Raw genomic sequence first — 25,964 nt, 5'->3', positions numbered from 1 at the left:
CGAATGTGTTATATTCGTTACGGGGTAACGAATGTAACTTACAATAGAGCGAATGGCCTTTTAACCATATTTATATTAAAATCCCTATACATTAATCTATTACATCAATAACCTTGATAAAGATCAAGACATACAAAACATGTATTAACACTCCCATGTGCTCCAAGTACAATAGAATATTATGTCAGAGATTTGGGTATCGGCACAGGGCTGTGCCTCGTGAGGCATGCCCCATGCCTCCTGCAGATTTTTTCTATAAATTGGCCTTTCAAGCTCCATTTCAAGACACACCAAGATACATCCAATTCACACTAAAACCCACCATTCTCACCCTATTATTCCAGAAGTTTGAAGGCAATAAGAAGCTCTTGAAGATCCATACAACATCAAGAAGGAGTTCTAAGCATTCTCATAATCATCTAGCTTGGTTAGATTATCTTAAAGTTAATTACAGATGCTATGTTCTTCTACTTTGATGTATATTTCATTATTATCATGAGCTAAACTTATCATATCACCTTAACTTATGATGAAACTTGATAACTTTTGATGGTGGAAACTAATATATGGTAATTTCATGTTGAAATAATGATTAAGTTCTTGGTTATCTTTTGATGAAATATTGTGTTTAAACAATTGAAAGTAGTATACAAGAATTATAAATGGTATGTCTTGTTATGTTGAAAGACTCTTGATTTACCATTTATTCATAAATGTTGTTCATGTAATTTTATAACTTTTAATCTAGAAATAGTTAAAATAACTCTTGTATGCTAACATGAAAATTGGTTGAACACATATGTGTTTAGATTTTTGAAAAGATTGAACATTTGTTATGAATTGATATTCTTGTTAAGTAATATTATAAGTATTTTGTTAACACAACTATTTTGATATTACACTTGGGTTGAAAATTCATAAATAAAAGGAATACTTGAACTTTGTCTAATTTAATCAACCATAGGTGGATTAGGTGTTTTTCATGTGATCTTTCCAACCGGTTGTTAGATTTGAGTTTCTTAATTGAATGATAATCTATATCCTTAAATTTTAACATAAAGGTTCACTTACAATTATGATTTGAGGTGATTAGTTTGTATATTCCAAAAAAATCAAAGGAATAGTTATCTATAACTAGAAACCAATCGTTGTCAAAAAAAATAAAATAGTGGATTTATCATATATTAAAGATTACCATTATTGGAAATCAAGTGGATTCTAAAGTTAAGGTGATAGCTTTTAAATCTTGAATCTTCCCATTATCAATTTTTACTCACTTTAAATTATTGTTATAAGTCACTTTAAAAATTACTTTTAAAAACAAAAACAAAGGCTTTTAAGATCATTTCTTATGGTTATTTTAATTGCAAAGATTTGATATTAAGATTTACGTGTCCACGGATTGATAATCGGTTCTTACCGCGACTATATTACATATACGATTGGTATACTTGCCATTTGTGTGTGTTTTATTAAGTTTAGGTGAAAACCATTTTTAAAACCCGATTTCGTGTGAAAAATAATCAAATATTTGTATATACACCGCACGCACATCAAGTTTTTGGTGCCGTTGCCGGCGATACGGTAAAATTTTACGAGAAATCCAAGTTTTTATTTCAACCGTTGTTTATAATTGTAAAAAAAAAGTTTTAATTAGTTCATCTTATTTAAAAAAAGAAAAAAAAGATTTTATTTATTTCCGCTTTACTTTTAGTTTCTTTTTACTTGCGTAGTTATTTATTTTCTTAAGTAATGAAGGTCCACCACGCCCGCACCTGAGCTTGTTTCGTCACTTTTGGAACCCGAACGTCACCTTCACCAAAGGTTACGCAACCGTTCATGTGTAATAGATGAGATGATCGAAAATGAGGTGTTTGCGGACATAGCAACCGAAGAAATCCCAACGGAACTAAACATGGTGGCACCAAATAATCCAGACAATGAACCTAACATGATCCCATACGGCAAGCCGACCCTCGAAGGCTATGGCAATGGTGTGGCGCCACCGGCAATCACTGAAAATTTCGAAATCAAATCTAGCACCTTGTCTCATATGAAGACCCCTTGTCTCATATCCATGGGCTTCTCCATAGGCTTCTCGATGAAGACCCCTTGTCTCATATCTCTAGATTCATACGAATCTGCGGTACTTTCAAAATCCAAAACTGCTCTGAGGACCAAGCTAGGCTCAAGCTTTTTCCCTTCTCCCTCCGAGGTCATGCCTTGGATTAGCTAGAGTCACTACCATCTGGCACCATTACCAATTAGGACCAGATGGTAGATCAGTTCTTCCTTAAATACTTTCCACCCGACAAAACCACAAAGTACCGAGCCAGCATCACCGGGTTCAGAACCGATGAAGACGAATCGCTGCACGCAGCCTGGGAAAGGTATAAGAGTTTGCTAAGAAGATGTCCACATCATGGGCTGAACAAATGGCTCCGAGTCCAGACATTCTTCGACGCTCAATCAAGCCAAAATAAGCAGGCTATCGACCAAATTGCCGGTGGAGATCTAGGAACCAAATCTCCAAACGAGGCATTTGAAATCTTAGAGAAAGCAGCCAAGAAAAGCTTTGCTGACAACCCACCAAGATCCACCCCATCACACAATGGTATGCACCAAGTTGACTCTTAACACTCTTGTCACTGCACAACTCGAAGCACTCTCGAAGAAGTTTTGTTGGTACATGATGTCAGTAGTTCAGTGTCTAGTGTCTGTAATCGAGTCGTTTGGATTAGTATTATGTATGTAAGCGAAGTTATCACAAGTTCGCTTGATATAGGCGAACTTGTGGAACAAGCGAAGTTAGTGACAACTTCGCCTGAACATGCCAGGCGAAGTTGTCGTGATTATATATAGATTAGGTTACGGCTTGTTCGAGGTTTGTTTTTTAATCGAGTGAATCAGTTATCGAGTTGTAACGAGTTGTGTAATCAGTGATCATTGTATCACGTGTTTCCAGTTGCAATATACAACGTGTCTTTGCTTATTGTAACGTGTGTTCGATTGTGTTAACGTATATCGTCTTCTACACTCGTAACGTCTTACGTAGGGATACCGCACCTACGTAGAACAAGATATTCCGTGTAGATCCGGCTGGGAACCTACAATTGGTATCAGAGCTTTTGCTCGTGATTGTGTGGTTCGGGATTATCACGCGGGTGTAGAAATCGTTCCGTTTGACTATTCGCGGGACGAGTTTACCGAGTTTTTGTGTCCTACTCACCTCCCACCATCATAAACAACCCATAACACCTTCGCATACCTCGCAAAACCCAGAAATCAAACCTGCAAAACCATCGTGTTCATCAGGCGAAGTTGCCGCTACTGTTCGTAGGGTTTCGGCGAAGATATAAGGTTAAGCGAAGTTATCCAGAACTTCGCCTACTTCACAAGTTCGCTTATCTCAAGCGAAGTTATCCAGAACTTCGCCTACTTCACAAGTTCGCTTATCTCAAGCGAAGTTATCTACAACTTCGCCGAATCAGGCGAATTTAAAAAGAGAAGCGAAGTTAAGAATTCCAGCGAAGTTAAGACTTAAGCGAAGTTATCCACAACTTCGCCTACAGTACTGTTAAGAATAAAATTTTTATTTTTCGAGTTTCTTTGTGTTTCGTGAAAGATGACTTCAATAAACATTACGGAACTGGTGAAGATGGAAGTGGAAGCGGGTTCAGCTACTAAGGCACCGAAGATGCTTAAGGGTACCGATTTTGTGGCGTGGAAGGATCGGTTTGAACAATATGTCAAGTACCAAGATGCTAAAATGTGGGTGTGCATTCAAGATGGATACATTCCACCAACTGCTGAGTATGAGGGTCGTGATCAGATTAAGAAATACAACAAGATGGAAGAAGAAGAAAAGAAAATGTATGAGGCTGAAAGCAAAGCTCATGCAGCGATAACAATGGCTCTTCCACAAGAGATTCTTCACACCTTCAGGAAGTATAAAACTGCCAGAGAGCTTTGGGAAGCGCTTGAAAACCGATTTGAGGGTAATGTGGGGATTCGTGCTTCAAAGATTAAACTACTTAAAACCCAATTCTCGGTGTTCAAGTATTTGAAGAATGAATCACTTGATGATATCATCACGAGATATTATCATCTGATGACCGAACTCAGCAACTATTCCATTGCTTACAAAGAAGATGAAATCGTTGAAAAGCTTCTTGATGCTCTCCCACCGAAATGGGAGATGTACACTGTCTTGATGAGAGAAGACAAAGAGTTTGCCGACTATGACTTGGAAATAGCAGTCAACAAACTAAGAACCTTTGAACTTAACATGGTTCGAAAAGAGACACCAACTGATCAGGTTCAGGATCCAGGAATGTATGGTGCAAAAGTTAATGCAAGTTCAAGTTCGAAGTCTGAATCATCTGCTTACTACTCAAAGGGAGAGTCGGGCGCTAACTCAACACATGAAGGACATGTATCTCTCAACATGAATGGTGATGTGTGTTTTGTAGCTGGTGGATCAAATGCTTCTAAACCTGAAGCAACCAAGAGTAGTTTTTCCTCAAGTGTTCCTAACAACAACTACTCTAAGATGCCCATGAGTGTTAAATCTGCTGAGCAGCAGTTTGCTCTCTATGCATCTTTCATTGCTTCGTATGAAAATTACATTCAAGGCAAGATTGTTGATCCTGCAACGTTAGACGAAGACTATGATCAGATCGACGCTGATGATCTGGAAGAGATGGATCTGCAGTGGCAGATGGCGATGATTGTGAGAAGGGTTAAACAGTTTATGAAGAAGACTGGTAGGAAGTATGTGGGTGAAAGACCAGGGTTTGATAAGTCGAAGGTTAGGTGTTACAACTGTCAACAGAATGGCCACTTTGCGAAGGAGTGCACAAATGAACGTGTAGAATGCAGTCAGACCAGGTCTACACAACAGAGTGGTGGAAGTAATGAGAATAGAGCCATGATATCCAGACAGAACGGGGAGTACAACTGGAATCTGCATGTTGAGGAAGTGTTCGAACAGGCCAATTTAGCGAACATCGAAACTGCAGGAAGTGAGAAAGTAACTGGAGAAAATGAAGCTTACATGGCAGAAGTGACAGATCAGCTCTCCGAGGTAAGTACTAAACTCCCTTGTACTAAATGTGAAAATCTGTCTGAACAATTGACAACTATAACTGATCAGTTTGTTAGTTTGGATGCTCAATTTAAAACATTAAAAGAAGATCATCATTTCACTAAAGCTAGAGAAAACAGTTATAAGGTAAAAATAAAAGCTAGTGAGAAAGATATTAGAAGTCTTAAAGCAAGTCTAGCTGAGAAAATTCAAGTAATTGATCTTAGCTATGAAGTGTTAGAAGAGAAAACCAAACTAATAGCTGAAAGGGATAAACAGATAGCTGATCACCAGGTGAAAGTGGTGGAACTAAATAGAAAACTTGAGCAATTTAGAAATTCCTCCGCTATACTTGATCACCTCGTTAGTGATCAAGGTTCCTCAGTTAAAAGGGGAGGAATTGGATATCATGAAGTTCCACCACCTTACAATCATAATTACACTTATGATCCTAGTAATCAGAAATCTATTGATGTTGATTTTGGTCAGACAGTTCCGGTTAAGGTTACTATTAAAGAACCAGAAGTTAGTAAAGGCGAAACAAGTAAGCCTGTTTCGAGTGTTAAGATTTCTGTTCCTAGTCCTGTCTCATCAAACTCGGACAAGTCATCCGAGTCGAGTGAGACAAAAAAAAGGCAGTGTTACCAAAAAGTGGAGAGAAACATAAAACACCTGAAAAGAAATCTCCACTAAACCCGTATGTCCCACCATATGTAAGACAAGCGGGCAGTAAAGCAGCCTCAACATCTAAAACAACTATTGAAAAGAAAGTTGAACACAGGAGTTGTTTCAGATGTAATCAATTAGGACACCTAATTGCTGATTGCCCTATGAAGCAGAGATTCAGAGGTGTGAGGCCTTCGAAAACTGAGAACAGAACTAACCGTAATCACTATAATGGTAAAAATGAAAACTCATAAAAGTTCAGAAATTGGACTAATCCTGGTTTTCAAAGAAATAGATCTCAGTTTTTCACTGTTAACAACCAAACCATAAGTAATAATTCATTTAATTCACGAAGGTTTGGATGACCTCATAGTCAATCTACAAGAAGGTATCCTTTTAGGACTTACAGAAATTATTCTGATACTAACTTTGGACAGCCAAAGTACGGAATGTATCGACCCAAGACCAATAGGTCTTGGGTCCCCGGATTTTAATCATCTGCTTTAATCGTGCAGGAACAGTTGAACAGGGCTGCAAACAATCTATGGGTTGTGGATAGCGGCTGTTCCCGGCACATGACGGGTAACAAGAACTTGTTATACGAATGGAAACCTGTTCAGGGAGGAAGAGTGAGTTTTGCTGGAGAGAACGGTGGAAGAATTACAGGAATAGGGACGGTGACTAACGGAAAAATGACGTTAGAGAAAGTGAATTTCGTTGAAGAACTGAAGCATAATCTGCCGAGTGTATCGCAGATATGTGACAAAGATTACACCGTGCACTTTACCAAGAATGAAGCAATCGTGATGTATCCTGGTTTCAAGATACCAGAGGATTGGATAGTTATGAAGGCTCCAAGAGAAAAGAATACGTATATTATGGACATGAGGTCGACTGAGATGGCCACAGAGGAATCATGTCTTCTGTCAAAAGCAACTGAATCGGAGTCCGAGTTATGGCATAGAAGAATGGGGCATATTCATCTTCGGAAAATGAACTACATTGTCAAGAATGGGCTGGTGCTGGGTGTTCCCTTGAAGAACTTCAACTTTGAAGACCAATGCCTATCATGCAAAAAGGGAAAGCAACACAAGAAAACCCATCACACCAAGAAGGTTAATTCTATAGTCAGTACCCTAGACCTACTTCACATGGATCTCTTCGGTCCCGTGAATGTAAAAAGTCTAGGTGGAACATCATACTGCTTGGTGATAACTGATGATTTCTCTCGATATTCTTGGGTATATTTCCTGAAGTCAAAGGATGAAACGGTTCAGATGGTAAAAAATTTGATTACCAAGGTTGAGAATATCATGGGAAAAAGGGTTAAATACATCAGGAGTGACAATGGGACAGAGTTCAAAAATTATGAGATGGAGATCTTCTGCTTACAGAAAGGGATAGAACACCAGTACAGCGCTCCGTATACTCCGCAACAAAATGGAGTGGCTGAGAGGAAGAACAGAACGCTAATTGAAGGAGCCAGAACCATGCTGGCTGATTCGAAACTTCCTGTGGTGTTCTGGGCTGAAGCTGTTGCAACAGCCTGTTATATCCTTAATAGAGTTTTAACTGTTAAAAGACTGAATAAAACATGTTATGAACTTATGCATGGGAGAAAGCCCAACTTGAGTGGTCTCGAACCATTCGGGTCCCCGTGTTCGATATTAAAGACAAATTCTAAATTTGGTGAAATAGCCGACGAAGGTATTTTAGTCGGATATGTTGTTGGGAATCCCAACAGACGAGTCTTTAATACATCGACCAGCAAGGTTGAGGAACACTGATATCACAAGTTATAAATCACCAAAACCAAGCACGGAACCCGCTGGGGTTTTCGACTATGATAGGCTTTTTAAATCTTTTAACATGCCTTATTTGGATTGTGCAGAAGTTGATGAGAGAATTGCTACGAAGATGATTTACGATGAGGAAGAAACTTTGGTGCAACGACCGCAGTATGATGAATGTCAGCCTTCCTCGTCAAATGCTGTCGATACCCCTGCTGCCTCTACAGAAGAGGAATTCTTCAATCCGTTTCACTCTCAACAACAATCACCCATTGATGAGCTACCTTCGAACCTGGAAGACAATCTGCAAGTCAGTTCGGTTCCGACTACGAGAGTTCACAAAAATCACTCTTTGGAGAACGTGATAGGTGATCTGTCCGACGGTGTACAAACAAGACAAAGCTTGAATGAGCACACCTGTGTTTACACAAGCATTAAAGATACGGGCATAATTAACGAATGCTTGTACACCTGCTTCATCAGCCAGATTGAACCAAAGAACTATCAAATGGCTCTCAAGGACAGCTCGTGGGTCGAAGCCATGCAAGAAGAGTTAGCCCAGTTCAAAAAGATGGAGGTATGGAACTTGGTTGCAAAACCGAAGAATGTGCATGCGATTGGCACCAAATGGGTTTTTAAATGCAAGAGAGATGAGAAAGGGATTATTATCAGGAACAAGGCGAGGCTGGTTGTAAAAGGTTTTAATCAGCAAGAGGGGATTGACTACAATGAGGTGTTTGCTCCTGTGGCGAGATTGGAAGCCATTCGATTGTTTTTGGCATTTGCTGCACACAAGGAGATGAAGGTATTTCAGTTAGACGTGAAGAGTGCGTTCCTTAACGGTAAGGTCGATGAGGTTGTGTACGTTGAGCAACCCCCGGGTTTTCCTGACCCAGACTTTCCTGATCACGTATACAAGCTAAGTAAAGCACTGTATGGGCTACATCAGGCTCCTCGTGCCTGGTACTCAACACTATCCGACTACTTGCTTGAGAATGAGTTTGAAAGGGGAAAGATTGATAGCACACTGTTCTTTAAGAGAAAAGGGAGCGACTTTCTTCTGGTGCAAGTCTACGTGGACGACATCATCTTTGCTGCATCAAAAGTCGCCATGTGTCAGGAGTTTGAGGCCGTCATGAAAAAGAGGTTTGAAATGAGTGCTATGGGTGAACTAACTTTCTTTTTAGGACTCCAGGTTGATCAGAAGAAAGATGGGATGTTCATTCATCAGACTAAGTATGTCCATGATGTTCTCAAACGCTTCAAGATGGAGGACAGCACTCCATTTGATACTCCAGTCTGCGTCAACCATAAATTGGGTGCTGATTCAGACAGTGATGCAGACGTGGACCCAACCCAATATCGGGCAATAATAGGTTCTTTAATGTACTTAACTGCTTCTAGACCTGATATTATGTTTGCAGTTTGTCTTTGTGCACGCTTTCAGGCAAACCCAAAGGAATCTCATTTGAAGGGTGCGAAGAGGATATTGCGCTATCTCAAAGGCAAACCTAAGCTGGGGTTGTGGTACACGAAATGAGGAGACTTGGAGTTGGTCGCCTACACGGATTCTGATTATGGAGGGTGCAATCAGAATCGGAAGTCAACAACAGGTGGTTGTCAGTTTCTTGGAGGCAGATTAGTGTCATGGCAATGCAAGAAGCAGACCTCTGTCGCCATTTCAACCTGTGAAGCAGAATACATGGCAGCATCAAACTGCTGCTCCCAGGTTCTTTGGATTCAACAACAGTTGCGCGATTATGGTCTGAATTTCACTCATACTCCTATTTGCATTGATAACACTGCTGCTATCTCAGTAACTAACAATCCCGTAAAGCATAGCAAAACTAAACATATTGACATCCGTCATCATTTTATACGGGATTGTGCTGAGAAGAAACTGATTGTGCTCGAAAAGGTTGATACGTTAGATAATTTCGCTGACTTGTTTACTAAAGCGTTTGACAAAAATCGTTTTCAAAACCTTGTTGAGCTGAATGGGATGATCAATCCCGAGTAACCATGTTTTTGTCTTTATTTAAAAAAAACGTCACTATCGCTTAGAATTATGTCGGTTGCCTCAGTTTGAAGGACATATCTTCGGATATGTTTGGTCCACATTTCTACTTGTAGAATATGAGGATAGCCATTAACCAGATGACTGAAAGTGACCGGGGCGGTTTATGATGAGTTTTTATTCTTTCGCTGAAAATTAGTCGATCATACTTAGTTAGAAGGACACATACTTGTATGTGGTCGGTCCAGCTGATCCATTGGATCTTCAGGATAGCCGTTTACCTGAAAACTTCAATTTGATCGGGGCGATTGAAGTTAAAAAAATTTTTTTGCGGGAGATGAAATTATTTTTCAAGTCTACTACTTCGTAAGAAGTTCCTTTACTATGTTTAACAGAAAATTGATCCAACCTTGGAAAGTGATAGATATACTGATTCTGTGTGCTTAACTAGTGAAGTTATTAGGCCTAAAAGACTTTAGAACAGTCATTGTATGTCATGGTAGCTTCTTATGGTGCGTAAAAGTAGAAGTGATACTAACTAAATCTACTCGATTTTACGTGGAAACTCCTTAAGAGTTGTGTATGTCTCCATATATATCTTTCCGAATGATAGGCAGAAAAGCGATTACCCAGTCATACACGAGCCCGTGAGTGTTCTGATTTCCGTGAAGATAGCGTGTCAAGAAACTGCAGTGATCCAGATTCAGGACTTGCAGTTTTTTTTGCTACTCTGAAGTTGTGTAAATACTTAAAAAAAAAGGGGTGTGTTATTGAGACATTCTATAGTTCATAATGTTCATACTTCTCAATCAAGATGTAAGAAAAAGAACGGGATGAAGAGTCTAAAGATCGAAGAGTACTTACTATTTAATCAGACACTACGGGTCGAGGTCAACTCGGGGTGACTTGGGGAAAGCCAAAAACGCTTTGAGAATAGATAGGAGGCATCATAATCTCTGAGTTGTTGCCCACTTAAGTTTTGAGCTTAATTGAACCTAACCCGTATCACAGAAACGATGAAAACCATTCTAAGTTGTAACTCTTCTTACAACCTGTTTCTTTATGTCATAATACAGCTGAACACGGATCTGTGTGACAGTCACGTAGTTAGTATGATTCCTGTTCGGATCTTTCTAAAACATGGTAGTCCCTGTCGAGACTGAAATTTGATCCCGTGTACTTTAATTTTTAAAAGTTTTTTTTTTCTACTTATGTAGTTGTATGATTTTATACCTGGTTACTTGGTCTTGATCGTATCATTTAACGCTTTAAAGGTTGTTTTAAAACTTAATTGCAAATTGTTCAAATTATGGGGTTTGTTTTGTAAAATACTAATATCGGCGAAGTTGTGCATAACTTCGCCTGCATAGGCGAAGTTATCCATAACTTCGCCTGTAAAAATTTGACCCTATATAAAGAAATTTCTATGGTCAAACTGTTCATTATTTCAAAACCCAGCGAACTTATTTCCCAAACCCTAAGCGAACTTATCATATCGATCTCATCTGTGTTAATCTTTCTCGATTACAATTCCGATTAAAGGTGTGTAGGGTTATTGTATCGTATAATCAATGTTATTACCGTTAATCATCGGTCGTTTCGACCCGATTCTCGACCTCGCTTATTCGAAAACTCAATACCCGATTTTCAAACTTGTTATTACGTGGTCGTAATCATATTGATCGTCTAGAACTTCATAAAAACATGTTTTACGAGATCCTCAATCTCCAAATTCATCAACTACACGTCGATTCGAAAACCTAACTGTTGCCGATTCATATTCAGGCGAACTTACAGGTTAGGCGAAGTTATTCTTAACTTCGCCTGAAGTTTAACTTCGCCTGATTATTTATTATGTAACAGTATTTGTGGCGATGTTGTGATTAGGCGAAGTTATCATTAACTTCGCCTGGCCCTTTTTACTTAACTGTTATCCGGCGAAGTTCAAGTTGAAGCAAAGTTGTTCCCAACTTCGCCCCACCTCTAACTTCGCCTATACAGAATAAATCACAACTTCGCTCATGGTAATAGGCGAACTTGTGATTTGCCTTGACGTTTATCTAACTTAGTCTGTTTGTTGCAGAAATGGCTGTTGTAGCTGGAGCAGGAGGCGCAGGTAGTGATGATGGAGGAGATAACCAAAGACAGTTCTTCCCGGGTCATAACATGTACATAACATTAGACCCGGACGCGAGTGGTGTTGATGATTTCCGCGAGATCATCACGTTCTTACTCCGCTCGCGTATATTCCACGCGATTACCACAACGCTGCCGATATCCTTGCCAAACATTGAGGATTTTTGGCAGACCGTGGAATATGACTGTCGCGTCGAGCCCCCGGTGATGCGAGCAATGGTCAACAAGCAGATTGTTCAGTTCTCATCTGAACAGATCCGGGCGGCTTTGCGGTTTGGAGACGAAACGAGAGACGATCCGACAGACTTTGTAGCTCCATTCCGAGATGGTCCGTTTCTGAGGATGGGATACTCTGGTCCCTTGGGAGATACTCAGAGAATGAAGGGGTTCTTGCTTGACCAGTGGCGCTTTCTCATGCATGTCATGATTGTGTGCATGTCAGGGAGAAAGGCGGGCACTGATGGGATGGGCGCGACCATGCAGTCGGCGATGACTGCTCTGACTTACAATAAGCGTTACAGCTTTAGTCAGATGGTCTTCTACGAGATAGATCGTCAGAGAAGAGCGGTGGCGCGTGAGAGATCCTCATGTATCCAAGATTTCTACAAATGATCTTGAATCATGTTGCTCCAACGCTACCTCAGCGCCGCCCAATCAGATATGTAGAAAGTGTGAGTAAAAGAATCTTCGCCCAATGCAGATCTTCCAGTGCGAGGAGTAAACCTGAGCTCCGTTATCGACATACTCCACTATTTGGGTACTTGATCAACCCGGAGTATGTGCCAGCTCGTGGGGACGAGTTTCGGGACCCGGCACCACAACAGGCTGGAGCACCTCAACCAGCTTCACCTGCTGCTCCTGTTGTGTCACCGGAGGAGAACGTAGACCTTGATGCCGCGTTTGGCGGTCAAGGCTTCTTTGATATGGATCGGGTGGATCCAGAGGAAAATGTACAAGTCTCGATTGCACAAGTCTCGAGTGTGAATGTGACTAGGACAGCTACAACGGTAGCTGATTCTGATTCTGATAATGATGTGAATGAAGCGAGACGATTTTTGGTAAATCAAGAACGTATTCATGGGAAAAGAAAGAGAACTGATGATGACAGCGAGTCAGATTATGAAGAAGAAGTACATCAGTTGATTCGCAGATCAAGAAGGGAACGGGCAGGTGCAGGTTCGGGAGCTGGTGAGAGCTCAAGGGTGGTACGTTTCACCCCACCCGCACTGTCCGGTATGACAATGGTCCCTTCATCATTGCAAGTTACAAGGCCAAGCGCCACGGATGTTCCCGTGGTGGCTACCTCATCTTCATTTGGCCTCCCACCCACTACATTCCAACTTTCGGCTCCTGAGATTGTATCGTTGCCACCTCCAACTCTTACTCCAACGGAGGTCGTGGCAAGATTTATTGAGTCGACGGTTGTAGCAACTGCAGGATTACAAGTTACGTTGCCACCTGCGGTTACGTTTATGCCTACTTCTGAGGTCCCGGTTACATTGGAAATCCCTCCTCAGTACACTCAAGATATATCACATCTGAGGTTTGATTTCGATGCAACCTCATCAGACTCAGAACGAATAGCAGCACTTGAACGGGTCGTGGCAGAACAATCAAGGGTGAATCTTATCCAGACTCATGCTATTCAACGCCTCGTTGCAGAGAATCAGATACAGTCGTCCCTGCTGATAGAACATGGCAAAATCATTGATGCTTTGAAGGAGTTCTTGGCATCTCAGGGGGAGACGAGCTGTAAAGGCGATGAGCTGAGGACTAAGAAGCGAAATGATAGAGACGATGATCCCAATGCATCGAAAGGTGCAGGTGGAGAGTTGCCAAGAACTGAACAAGCTCTTGGGACTTCCACATCTCAGGGGGAGTCGACAAGTGCAGCTGGTGGTGATGATGTGGTGGTAGTGGACGTTGAGGAGATGGATGATGAGTTTATAGGTGATGATGATGTATTACCAGGTTGATGAGATAGAGAAGATTGGTGCAGAGATTGTTATTGATAATGAGATAGAAGAGGGAGAGATAGTAGAGGAGAATGTGGAGCATGAAATTCCGGATGTTGATAAGGCAGATATGAGTAAAGAGATTGGAAGTGATGAGATGGAATGGGAAGAGCAGCCTAGATGAAAAGAAGGCTATGCTCAGTGGTTCGTAAAAACGAAGAAACCGGCGGTCCCTACTATGTTTAAGAAGAGTTACAACATTAGAGGCTATGCTGAAGCGAGAAAGAGGATTATTTGCTGGATATATGATGAGCAGTTGAGGCTCTTTGTTATTAAAAGATATGATGGTGTTCAGTACTTCAAAAGGCTGTTGAGATCGTTGAATACATTGCCTGAATGTGAAGTGAAAGACTTAGCCAGATTGGGGTTGATAAACAGAAGTGATGATAACATGGCTAGAGTCATTGGGAAGATAGTTTGGAAGGAAAGTATAAAAGAGAAGAAGTTCGAGCTGTTGAAACCACAAAAGGGAAAACTCATTGAAGACAAAAATAGAGGATTGAGAGCAGATGGCAAGCCTTGGATGATTATGAAGTATAAGCCGATCCGGTGTTTAAAAGAAGTGCCGATGAAACAAATGCCCAAGAATGTGCTGAAAGATCTGAAGTGGTGGTATGTAGATTGTGAGACAGCTGAAGCAGTAATGGAAGACGAAGATGAACAAGAGCTGCTGAGAGTATATGATCCGATGCATCTAGTGAACTTGTCTCAAGCTGATCTGCAGGTGCTGAATGAGAAGAAAATATTTTATATTCCTGCTTGGAAAGAAGAAGCGAGGAAATATCAAAGAGTTGTTTCGGTTTGTGTACGAGAAGGCGTTCATGCTTGAAGATGAAAGACGCAAGATTGTTGAAGATTACGAGACACGTGTTTGAAGATAAAGATATGAAGCTACTGCCAAGGGGGAGTCTGTTGGTACATGATGTCAGTAGTTCAGTGTCTAGTGTCTGTAATCGAGTCGTTTGGATTAGTATTATGTATGTAAGCGAAGTTATCACAAGTTCGCTTGATATAGGCGAACTTGTGGAACAAGCGAAGTTAGTGACAACTTCGCCTGAACATGCCAGGCGAAGTTGTCGTGATTATATATAGATTAGGTTACGGCTTGTTCGAGGTTTGTTTTTTTAATCGAGTGAATCAATTATCGAGTTGTAACGAGTTGTGTAATCAGTGATCATTGTATCACGTGTTTCCAGTTGCAATATACAACGTGTCTTTGCTTATTGTAACGTGTGTTCGATTGTGTTAACGTATATCGTCTTCTACACTCGTAACGTCTTACGTAGGGATTCCACACCTACGTAGAACGAGATATTCCGTGTAGATCCGGCTGGGAACCTACAAGTTTAAGCAACTACAAACGGATTTGGTGAAAGCCAAGACCAAGTGCAACACCTGTGGGGGTGAACACAAATCAAAATATTGCCAGCAAAGCATGAAGATTGAAGAAGTCGATTTCGTAAGCCAACAAAACAACTCATACGGGAATTCATACAACCCTGGTTGGAGGAATCATCCTAATTTTAGCTGGAGGGATGGGGCAACAATCAAGCACCACCTGGTTTTGACAAGCGCCCTTTCAACCATAACCAAACCTCCCAACCAAAGTCTCAATACCAAAACCAAGAGCCAAGTACCAGCCAACAAACAGACAATGGAACTACAACAGATAGTCTTTTAGCACAATTGTTGGTCAGCACTGAAACTGCAAACAAACTGGCTGAGCAAAGGAACCAACTAATCAAAGAGAGATTCCAGAAGAATGAGATAGAGCTAAAGAATCAGAAGGCACGCTTACAAAACATTGAGACTCAAGTGGGGCAACTTGCTCAACTTCTTTCTGAAAGGCAACCAGGTGGCCTTCCAAGCAACACAGTAAACATCCTGAATGCAATTGTGAATGCAGTCACCCTGAGGAGTGGCAGAACCACTACAATTGTCGAGCCAACTTCAGAACCAACCAAGGAAAAGGAAGCTGAGACTCAAGTGGGGCAACTTGTCGAGACAACTTCAGAAGGCACGCTTACAAAACATTGAGACTCAAGTGGGGCAACTTGCTCAACTTCTTTCTGAAAGGCAACCAGGTGGCCTTCCAAGCAACACAGTAAACATCCTGAATGCAATTGTGAATGCAGTCACCCTGAGGAGTGGCAGAACCACTACAATTGTCGAGCCAACTTCAGAACCAACCAAGGAAAAGGAAGCTGAGATTCCTGTAGAGGTGCAAGAGAGGCTAGTCCTAGCAACTACCGCACAGCCAAAGGAACCAGTTAGAACCTACATTCCACCAATTCCTTATCCAGCTTGTTTGAAGAAAAAAAGGTTGGAGGCTCAATATGAAAAGTTTCTCGAGTATTTCAAGCAACTCCATATCAATATTCCATTCGTTGAAGCTCTTTCACAAATGCCAACATATGCCAAGTTTTTGAAAGATGTTCTCACCAACAAGAGGAGGCTGGAGGAGCTATCCCATGTCACATTGAACAAAGAATGCTCAGCCATTCTGCAAAACAAACTTCCAAAGAAGATGACTGATCCAGGGGGTTTCACTATTCCTTGTCTCATAGGAAATTTGTCTGTTAGCAATGCCCTGGCCGACCTAGGAGCTAGTATCAATTTGATGCCTTATGCGGTTTTTGCAAAATTAGGGATAGGTGAACCAAAACCCACCCGCAGGAGCATCCAGTTAGCTGACCGATCCATAAAATACCCACGGGGCATTGTTGAGAACATGTTAGTCAAAATTGACAAGTTCGTATTCCCAGTAGATTTTGTGATCCTCGACATGGTTGAAGACAAGAATGTACCCCTCATCTTAGGGAGACCCTTCCTAGCCATAGCTAGAGCTCTCATAGATGTTTGCACGGGCAAACTGACTTTTAGAATAAATGATGAGGAAGTTACATTCGACATAGGTAGATCTATGCAGCACCCACAACACCATGATGACTCACTTTATTGCATTGAAGTTATTGATTCGATTGTGAGTTGCCATGTGAGAGATTCCGTTATCTCAAATGCTCTCGATACACAAATTCTCGAGGAACCTATCTCTGAACCCATTCGAGAGGATCACATTATCGAAGAAATCATCAAATCGGAGAACCAAGAAACACCTTCACCACAAGAAGTTTTCGAAGTTGTCGATCACGAACTCGAATCCAAAGTTAAACCATCCACTAAGGAACCACCAGCCTTGGAATTAAAAGAACTACCATCTCACATGGAGTACGCTTTCCTAGAAAGTAACTCCCAGCTCCCTGTGATCATCTCGGCCAACTTATTGATTGACGAGAAAAGTTGCTCGAGGTTCTTAAACTTCATAAGAAAGCCATCGCATGGAAGATAATTGATATCAAAGGCATCAGACCTTTATTCTACACTCACAAAATCCTCATGGAGGAAGACTATAAACCTGTAGTTCAGCATCAAAGGCGTCTAAATCCCAACATGCAGGATGTCGTGAAGAAAGAAGTAATCAAACTCCTTGATGCAGGGCTGATCTACCCTATCTCTGATTCACCTTGGGTAAGCCCGGTTCAAGTCGTACCCAAGATGGGAGGAATGACTGTGGTAATGAACGAGAAAGATGAGCTTATACCAATGAGAACCATCATAGGCTGGAGGGTATGCATTGATTACCGCAAGCTTAATGACTCTACAAGGAAGGATCATTTTCCACTCGCTTTCATTGATCAAATGCTTGAAAGTTTGTCTGGGAAAATGTTCTATTGCTTCCTTGATGGGTTTTTTTTAGTTGTTTTCAAATTCCTATTGCTCCTGAAGATTAGGAAAAGACTACATTCACATGCCCTTATGGCACATTTTCCTACCGGCGAATGCCCTTTGGGCCATGCAATGCACCTGCTACCTTTCAACGTTGCATGGTAGCCATTTTCCATGAGATGATCAAGCACTCAATGGAAGTCTTCATGGACGATTTTTCTGTTTTTGGAGACTCTTTCGATCATTGTCTTAAGAATTTAGAGAAAATCTTGACAAGATGTGAAGAGGTGAATCTTGTTCTTAATTGGGAAAAATGTCATTTCATGGTTCATGAAGGCATTGTTGTCGGTCATAAGATTTCCCAAGCTGGACTTGAAGTTGATAAAGCAAAATCAAAGCAATTTCCAAACCCCACCTCCAACCTCTGTCAAAGCAATCAGGAGTTTTCTTGATCATGCGGGTTTTTATCGTCGCTTCATAAAAGATTTTTCAAAAATCGCTCGACCAATGACCCAACTCCTTGAAAAAGATACACCATTTGTTTTTCTGAAGATTGTTTGAAAGCATTTAAACATTTGAAAGAAAAACTTGTCAATGCCCAATCATGGTTGCTCCAGATTGGACATTACCATTCGGAATCATGTGTGATGCAAGCGATTTTGCTGTAGGAGCGGTTTTAGGCCAAAGAAAAGATAAGCATTTTCACCCGATCTACTACGCCAGAAAGACTCTTAACGATGTATAAGGAAATTACACAACCACCGAAAAGGAGTTGTTGGCCGTGGTGTTTGCATTCGACAAATTCCGCTCTTATCTTGTTCTTTCGAAAACCATAGTTTACACCGACCATGCAGCCATTCGTTATCTTTTCAACAAGCAAGATGCAAGACCTCGACTAATCCATTGGATCTTGCTGCTTCAAGAATTTGATATTGAAATTCAAGACAAAACTGTAGGATCATCTTTCACGTTTGGAGTGCCCAGCTTCAAACGAACCACTGGATCTCACATAAATGACAATTTCCTCCATGAGGTTCTTATGCACATTCAAACAATTTTGAAAGAAGATGGAGATGAGTGCCCCTGGTTTGCCGATTATGCAAACTATTTAGCATGTGGTATCATGCGAAAAGGTTTAACACACCAGCAGCGTAAAAAATTCTTTTCTGATCTCAAATATTATTTTTGGGAAGATCCATACTTGTTCAAAATTGGGTCAGATCAGATTATACGTAGGTGTGTTTTTGGAAATGAAGCCATGAAAATTCTTAAACACTGCTATGAAGGACCCACTGGAGGACACCATAGTGTAACCCTCACAGTAAAAAAGGTCTTTGATTCAGGATTCTTTTGGCCCACAGTGTTTAAAGGTGCCAAGTCCTTGATCCAAGTTTGTGATGCTCGTCAAAGAACAGGAAATATTTCATCCAGAAATGAGATGCCTCAAAAGAGCATTCAAGTTTGTGAAATATTTAATGTTTGGGGAATTGACTTCATGGGACCTTTTCCAAGTTCTTTTGGAAACCGATACATCCTAGTAGCGGTTGACCACGTTTCTAAGTGGGTTGAGGCACAAGCCCTCCCCACTAATTATGCTAGAGTTGTTGTCAAATTCCTTAAAAAGTTGTTTTCACGATTTGGTACCCCGAAAGCATTAATCAGTGATCGAGGGACCCACTTTTGCAATGCCCAAATGGAAAAAGATTTATCCCGATACGGAGTGCACCATCGATTCTCAACACCATATCATCCACAAACCAATGGACAAGTTTAAGTCACAAAATGAGGCATCAAAATAATTCTTGAGAAAACAGTTGGTTTGAACAGGAAGTATTGGGCCGAAAAGCTTGACGATGCTCTTTGGGCTTTTCGCACTGCTTACAAAACACCCATAGGCACAACACCATTTAAACTTGTGTATGGGAAAGCATGCCATCTACCTGTTGAGCTTGATCATAAAGCTTATTGGGCTTTAAAAACTGTAAATCTCGACTTTGCATGCGCAAGTGAAAACATATTTGTTCAAATCCATAAACTCGAAGAGTTACGAAATCAAGTGGATTCTAATGCTTTTAAATCTTGAATCTTCCCATTATCATTTTTTACTCACTTTAAATTATTGTTATAAGTCACTTTAAAAATTACTTTTAAAAACAAAAACAAAGGCTTTTAAGATCATTTCTTATGGTTATTTTAATTGCAAAGATTACATATTAAGATTTACGTGTCCACGGATTGAAACTCGGTTCTTACCGCGACTTTATTACATATATGATTGGTACAGTTGCCATTTGTGTGTGTTTTATTAAGTTTAGGTGAAAACCATTTTTAAAACCCGGTTTCGTGTGAAAAATAATCAAATATTTGTATATACACCGCACGCACATCAAAATATAACATAACATTTCATAAGCAAATGTTATAGTCAAAATATTGTTTCATTGTGATTAAGAAACGTAAGGAATAAAATAATATTTCTTTTTGATTAAGAAATGTATGCAAAGGTTTCTTCTTGAAGAAGAAACCCAATATAGATGTGTCTTCCTGAAAAAGAAACAAAGTATATGATTGATGAATAGACAAAGGGACTAAAAGTCCAAATGTATTATAGAAACAAATTATTTGTCAAGGTTAAAGCTATACGAAACAGACTATAGGTCTGAAGCTAGATCATTGATCTAGATATTTATACAAAGGTTATTCTCGTACTATAGGTCCGAGACAGAAAGAAAGCATAAATCAATAAGATACACTGATCAAGAACAAAGGTGAATACGTCCAACCTTTTTATGAATGTATTTTACGACATGAATACGTCTAAATGTATTATCTTTTTAAATATATGTACTCTTTAAACTATGGACTGTTATCCATATGTAAAAGAGTTATGAAAGTATTTGCATGAGGGTTGGTTCAAATCCTCTAAACCGTTTTGATACAAGGTAGTGACTGTCTCTAGGCTAAAATACACATGTGTCTAGATCCCTACATATATGTACTATAGTGGGCACATTATAGATATACTGACCATGAGGCAAGTGACTGTCTCTAAGGCGAGTGAAGTCCGATTATGTGTTCTCTGGGTATTTTTAATTCCGATGAGATGGGATTGAGACCCACTGAGTCGTTGAACGCTATTGGTGTTGTGTCATAATGAAGGTGATTTTGTATTAACGGATGTGTTTGTGTCATAATGAATTATGAAAACTTTTTATTGAGTCGGCGTTATTCACCAGCACATAGATAACGTATTTTTCCCCACATTACAGGGAAACAGTAAAGGTTAGAACGGACAAGCAAGACAGATTAGAAGATTGGGATATAGTCATTAGACGTGATCTGATGGCTCAGATATTTTATTCAGAATATTATAAAGAGTTATAATTTCAAAAGGCATGCATTTTGAAATATTAAACGGGTATTCAAATCCCGAGTTTTCAATATAAAAATACTTTTCAAAAGACTTCCGCTAAAAGAACGTAACTTTGATATAATTGCAAAACACGTACCAACTATTAGTCATATGCCTAGGCCCTAGGTCGGGGTGTGACACATTTCATCTCTTTTGCACAAGACTTCACCATACAAAATCTCTGTAATGAGTCAACTGTCAGAAATAATTAACAGAAAGATCTTTTATAGACGAAAACAATGGTAGCAAGACCAGAGAATCACAATATACCTAGTAAAAATCTCACGAATAGCGAAACTATTGTTAGGTCTGAGGAAGGTGGGATATAGACAGATCATACCCTTATTTTAAAAAGTAGAGAGGTTGCTTCTAAAGAGACTCTCGACTTTAAAACTACATAAGTGGAACAATATAAAGGAACAAAAGGTTCAAAACTATGAATTATAGAAATATAACAAAAAAAAATAGATAGATAACTAAAAAAGATATATGTATAGGTAATAATAATTATAAGAAGACTTTTTTTAATAATAATGACATATTAGATAAATCAATACAGTAATGATAATAGTAAAATGAAGCATATAAGTATAATATATTATAATAGCTAACAGAAGCGATGATAATAATAATAAATTATTATTATTATTATTATTATTATTATTATTATTATTATTATTATTATTATAGCTAACAGAAGCGATGATAATAATAATAAGTAGCTATTATAATAATAATAATAATAATAATAATAATATTATTATTATTATTATTATTATTATTATTTTGAAAATTTATAAATGATGAATGAAAATTAATTTATTAAGTTATTAATATTATAATTCTTTGAAGACCCATATATTGAGAACATATAGAGATGAGTTTCTCTATTCGATTCCTTTACCGTTTCATTCTTTTTATTTTTTCATAAGTTCTAACAATACAATTTACCTAATGTAACTTGGGCGCGTGGACATCTCCGGCAGTACAAACTGCTTCGATTGCTGTACCCAGGAGACAAACATGTTGTTTTGTGTAGAGGACGAAATCTGTTTTAAGTAGAAGCCTTATGTATGTTCAATTCTATACTCGTTCAGATATTACTCAAAATTGCAACACACTAGATATGTCTAGATTAATGTGAAGCATCTAAAAGAGTGTTAAAATATCTTTAAAGGAAACGCTATACTATAATTTAAAGGAAGAAGTGAGAATTCAAACCGGTTGATTACTCTAAATTTTGTTATACTCAAATATAACAAATGTAATTTTTGGGATGCATTCATATGTCACCAAATAAATTTATATCATGGAGGAGTCATACTGAACTGATAACAACAACATAATAAATAAATGTTGTTGAATATTTTATCAACGGACTCATAAGTTTATTAGCTCCATATAAATTGTATATTGAAGTCTTACTGTGATGAAGTCAACTAACATGTTTTCTTAAAGAGTAACAGATCGAGAGGTGCTGCATTAAAATTTGATATATAAATAATTATACGTTTATGAACCAATTGAGGAAATTAAATTTTCATATCAAATACACTCATGATATGCTTAAGTATCCTATAACTAAAAGTCTATCACCCATAAGTCTTATGTAAGTGTTTATTAATTAAGACAGGATTGCTAATGACCATGTATAATTGCATATCGTATTATGAATGACTAATTATTAATTTTTCTAAGTTTTTATTTTGTATGTCTCTTAATATGTTCTGCATGCATAATGGCATATAGACAAATTAATATACAAATCAAACATTCTTAAGGGCTTACTTGAAAATTGATCATAACTACTTAGGTTTTAAATAAGGATTGCAGTATGATTAATAGGGGTCTTGAGCTGATAGTCAATTTAATGATTGTATTTCTCTGCTTCTGTTTAAGTTTAAAGCTAAAATAAGTGTTAACTTCTGATCAGGCTTATCTAATGCTCATAATAAATTATTACTCGACCAAGTGGGAGAATAATTATTAATATAAATTTATTTATATGGCCATTATTATCATTTATATTATAATAGATCAAAATACAAAATAATTAATTATACCTTATAATATATTAGTTTGGTTATTGTTAATGGGTCATATTACATTTAATTAACTAATAAAGGGTTTCCCCTTGGGTGTATATACAGAGAGAATAAATTAACATCATAACTTAATTTTCACATATAATTTTATGTGTCTCCTATCTCCTAAACCGGGTTCCTCTCAATAATCCTAACACCATCCTTAACTATACACCCTAAAGGGGAACTCGACCAACCTGACAATCATGTCGTCTACATCCTTCTCTGATACGGTTACTACTCTCCCTGCTGTAACAAGTACGCATATAATTATAGGTTTATTATATTATCATGTTTTTCCATTACTAACATGAAGAACTAATTAACGCATATGCGTAACACATGTAATCAATCTTAGTTTATGCACGAAAAGAATGAGCAAATTAATTTGTGTTAAGCCAGTATGCCATTAAGATTCTAACGAGCAAAGATACCATCGTGATGCGTAACAATATAGCAAACCCTAATGCATCACGCAAATAAGGATGCGTAAAATTAGATACATTGTAGAAAATGTTTGATAAACACCTAATTTGGAACAAACACCCATGAAAGTGTACTAACACTAGGAATGACAATGTCATACACGATACGAACAAAAAACAAAAATAATTAGGTTTTATGTTGCTTTATCTAACCCATTTGATAAATGGCTTGTGTTTGGGTAAACATATTTAACTTGTTTAATTAAATAGGTCAACCTGTTTGTGACTTATTTAACTGGTGTTTGCAACACGCAAACCAAATTAAGACATTTATAACGTGATTCTTAGGAACAAAGCGGCCCAGTGGAACAACACACGAATAAGCACACACAATTATGCACACAGTAAACAGAAAAGAAATGATAAACGATAAACACGACATAAGAATTTGACGTGGTTTGGTCCTAGTGGGAGACCTACATCCACGGGCTGCAACTAGGTTATTTCAATTGATTAGGTGCAAAGATTACAATTACATCACATTGGTATATATAGAGAATAGATTAAGGTTTTCAGCTTGGGCCCCAAGAAACCTATCATGGGCCAAAACCGGGCCCATGATCTCTAAGCCTTCACATATTCTAACAATCTCCCACTTAAAGGCTTCGCACAGCCGCAACAACCTTCCAAACAAGCCATGTACCCAATAACTCTAGTAATCTTTAATAACAGAATTGAGTCAAGCCTCCAACTCCAAGAACAAGCTAAAGCTTCAACAACAAAAGTTCTTCAAGCCTTAAGTTCCTCATGAACAAGCTAATATTTCAACAATCCAATCCACCTAGTTGTAGCACCTTGCCTTTTGCATCAGTTAACCGAAAGGACCATTGAAATGCCCCAGCTCCAATATGGTCATCACAAACCCGGTCATGGTAAAACCTACCAATGACTCATCTTCAATCTCAACCGACACCTACTTACTCACACAACCAGCTCCAGAGACTTCTAGAAGAAAGAAACTCTCCCCTCCTAATAGACCAAGTACCAAGGAGAGAACTTCAATTCGGAATTCCGGTATCAAGACCCCGACGTCACTTTGTAACTGTACCAGAACACCCCCGTGCTCCCACTGTTACCAAATCCCCGTCAAAGTTTAAACCTCCGAATACGCTCAAGCTGACATCCTTGTGGCTCCAGGATTCATGCTTGCAATATAAACCCACTTAGCTATATCCGATGTAGCGAGCCAAGACTTTTACAACTCCAGAAAAGTCTTCAATAATAGATTCACTGTTACCAAATCCCGTGCTCCCACTGTTACCAAATCCCCGTCAAAGTTTAAACCTCCGAATACGCTCAAGTTGACATCCTTGTGGCTCCAGGATTCATGCTTGAAATATAATCCCACTTAGCTCTATCCGATGTAGCGAGCCAAGACTTTTACAACTAAAAAAAAGTCTTCAATAATAGATTCGCCGATGCTTCAATGAAGTAGGTAACAAGAAAACAAAGCACAACAGAATCTCGAACCCAAGAGTCTTCACTGCTTCCACTGAGTCCCAATGCGTCACACCGACACATTCTCAGAAGCAGAATTTACCAATTATGGACATTAACTTTAAAGAATGTCCCGCACCTTCATGCAGCACCACTAAGTCAAACTATGCCCAGCTCCAACTGTCTCTGTTATCCCAACCAATGCCAAAAAACACTCATGAGTCGAATCTCTACTCGTACTTCCCTAGCAAAAACCTTCTCCCAGTACCAGTACAAAAGACCCCCCCTCAAATTTCAAACCACTGATCACCACTGAACAAGAATAGCTTCACAGTTCCAGACCAGTTAGCAGGCAAATGGTTATAACAGCAATCGAGCTTTCAATGGAAAGCAAGTAGTACCAAGGATTCTATGACCGTACACATGATCGGTTAAGGCAAACCCTAACCGAAAGATCATCCAAACGAGCAATAGATCACATGACTTGCTACTAACCTTTTTTTTCATTTATGTCGCCACTAGCGCACCCACTAGTTCAATTTTCTCCATGTTTATCCATCACCAGTACACATCCACGTTCCCATGACAAACCAATCAACCAAAATCCAAACCGTCAAATATTCCGATCACAACTTTCCCATCTTCAGTTATGACAATAACAAATGGGAACAAATCGGAAACGATTAATAGACACAGCAATGGTGCGGGCCTGACTTGACGGCTGTTCTACCGAGCATTGTCAAATTACACCGATTTATTCCTGCAATAACCGATAAATTAAGTAACTATAAATAAACTGTAAATAGTTACCTTAGACTATCTCTTGTAGAAAAATCTAAACCCGAACTCAACCGATCTTCGCAAAATCCCGGTTAAAATGATTATTGCGATAATAATGCTAAAACCTGAACTTGAAATAACAAACTCAAAATATGACCAAGGCAGCCTAGTAACCATAGAAGTCAGCCAACGTAAATATAGCCCATAATTCACTTTCATTGAGCCCATAAATAAAAAATGGATAACTAGCCCATGAATCCTCATTATCCAGCTCCTAAAACAAAATGTGGATAGGACCATCAAAAGATGTGGCCCACCTAGGGTTTTGAT

At 39.0% G+C, this 25,964-nt stretch overlaps 1 protein-coding gene across 1 annotated transcript; it reads left to right on the top strand.

Moving 5' to 3' along the window:
- Positions 1-2,274: 2,274 nt before the first annotated feature.
- On the top strand, positions 2,275-17,059 carry LOC143557109 (uncharacterized). The gene is made up of 4 exons (XM_077046261.1): positions 2,275-2,614; positions 15,380-15,727; positions 15,846-16,253; positions 16,359-17,059. Exons 1-4 carry the CDS (start codon positions 2,275-2,277, stop codon positions 17,057-17,059), a joined length of 1,797 nt encoding a protein of 598 aa, XP_076902376.1.
- The last annotated feature ends 8,905 nt before the right edge of the window (positions 17,060-25,964 follow it).

This window comes from Bidens hawaiensis, unplaced genomic scaffold (genome assembly GCF_021521415.1).
Source record: "Bidens hawaiensis isolate Kalapana, Puna unplaced genomic scaffold, B.hawaiensis_p1.1 tig00018812_1, whole genome shotgun sequence".
Taxonomy (NCBI): Eukaryota; Viridiplantae; Streptophyta; class Magnoliopsida; order Asterales; family Asteraceae; genus Bidens; species Bidens hawaiensis.
The sequence above is the reverse complement of the archived record's forward strand: the minus strand, read 5'-3'. Positions and strand labels throughout refer to the sequence as shown.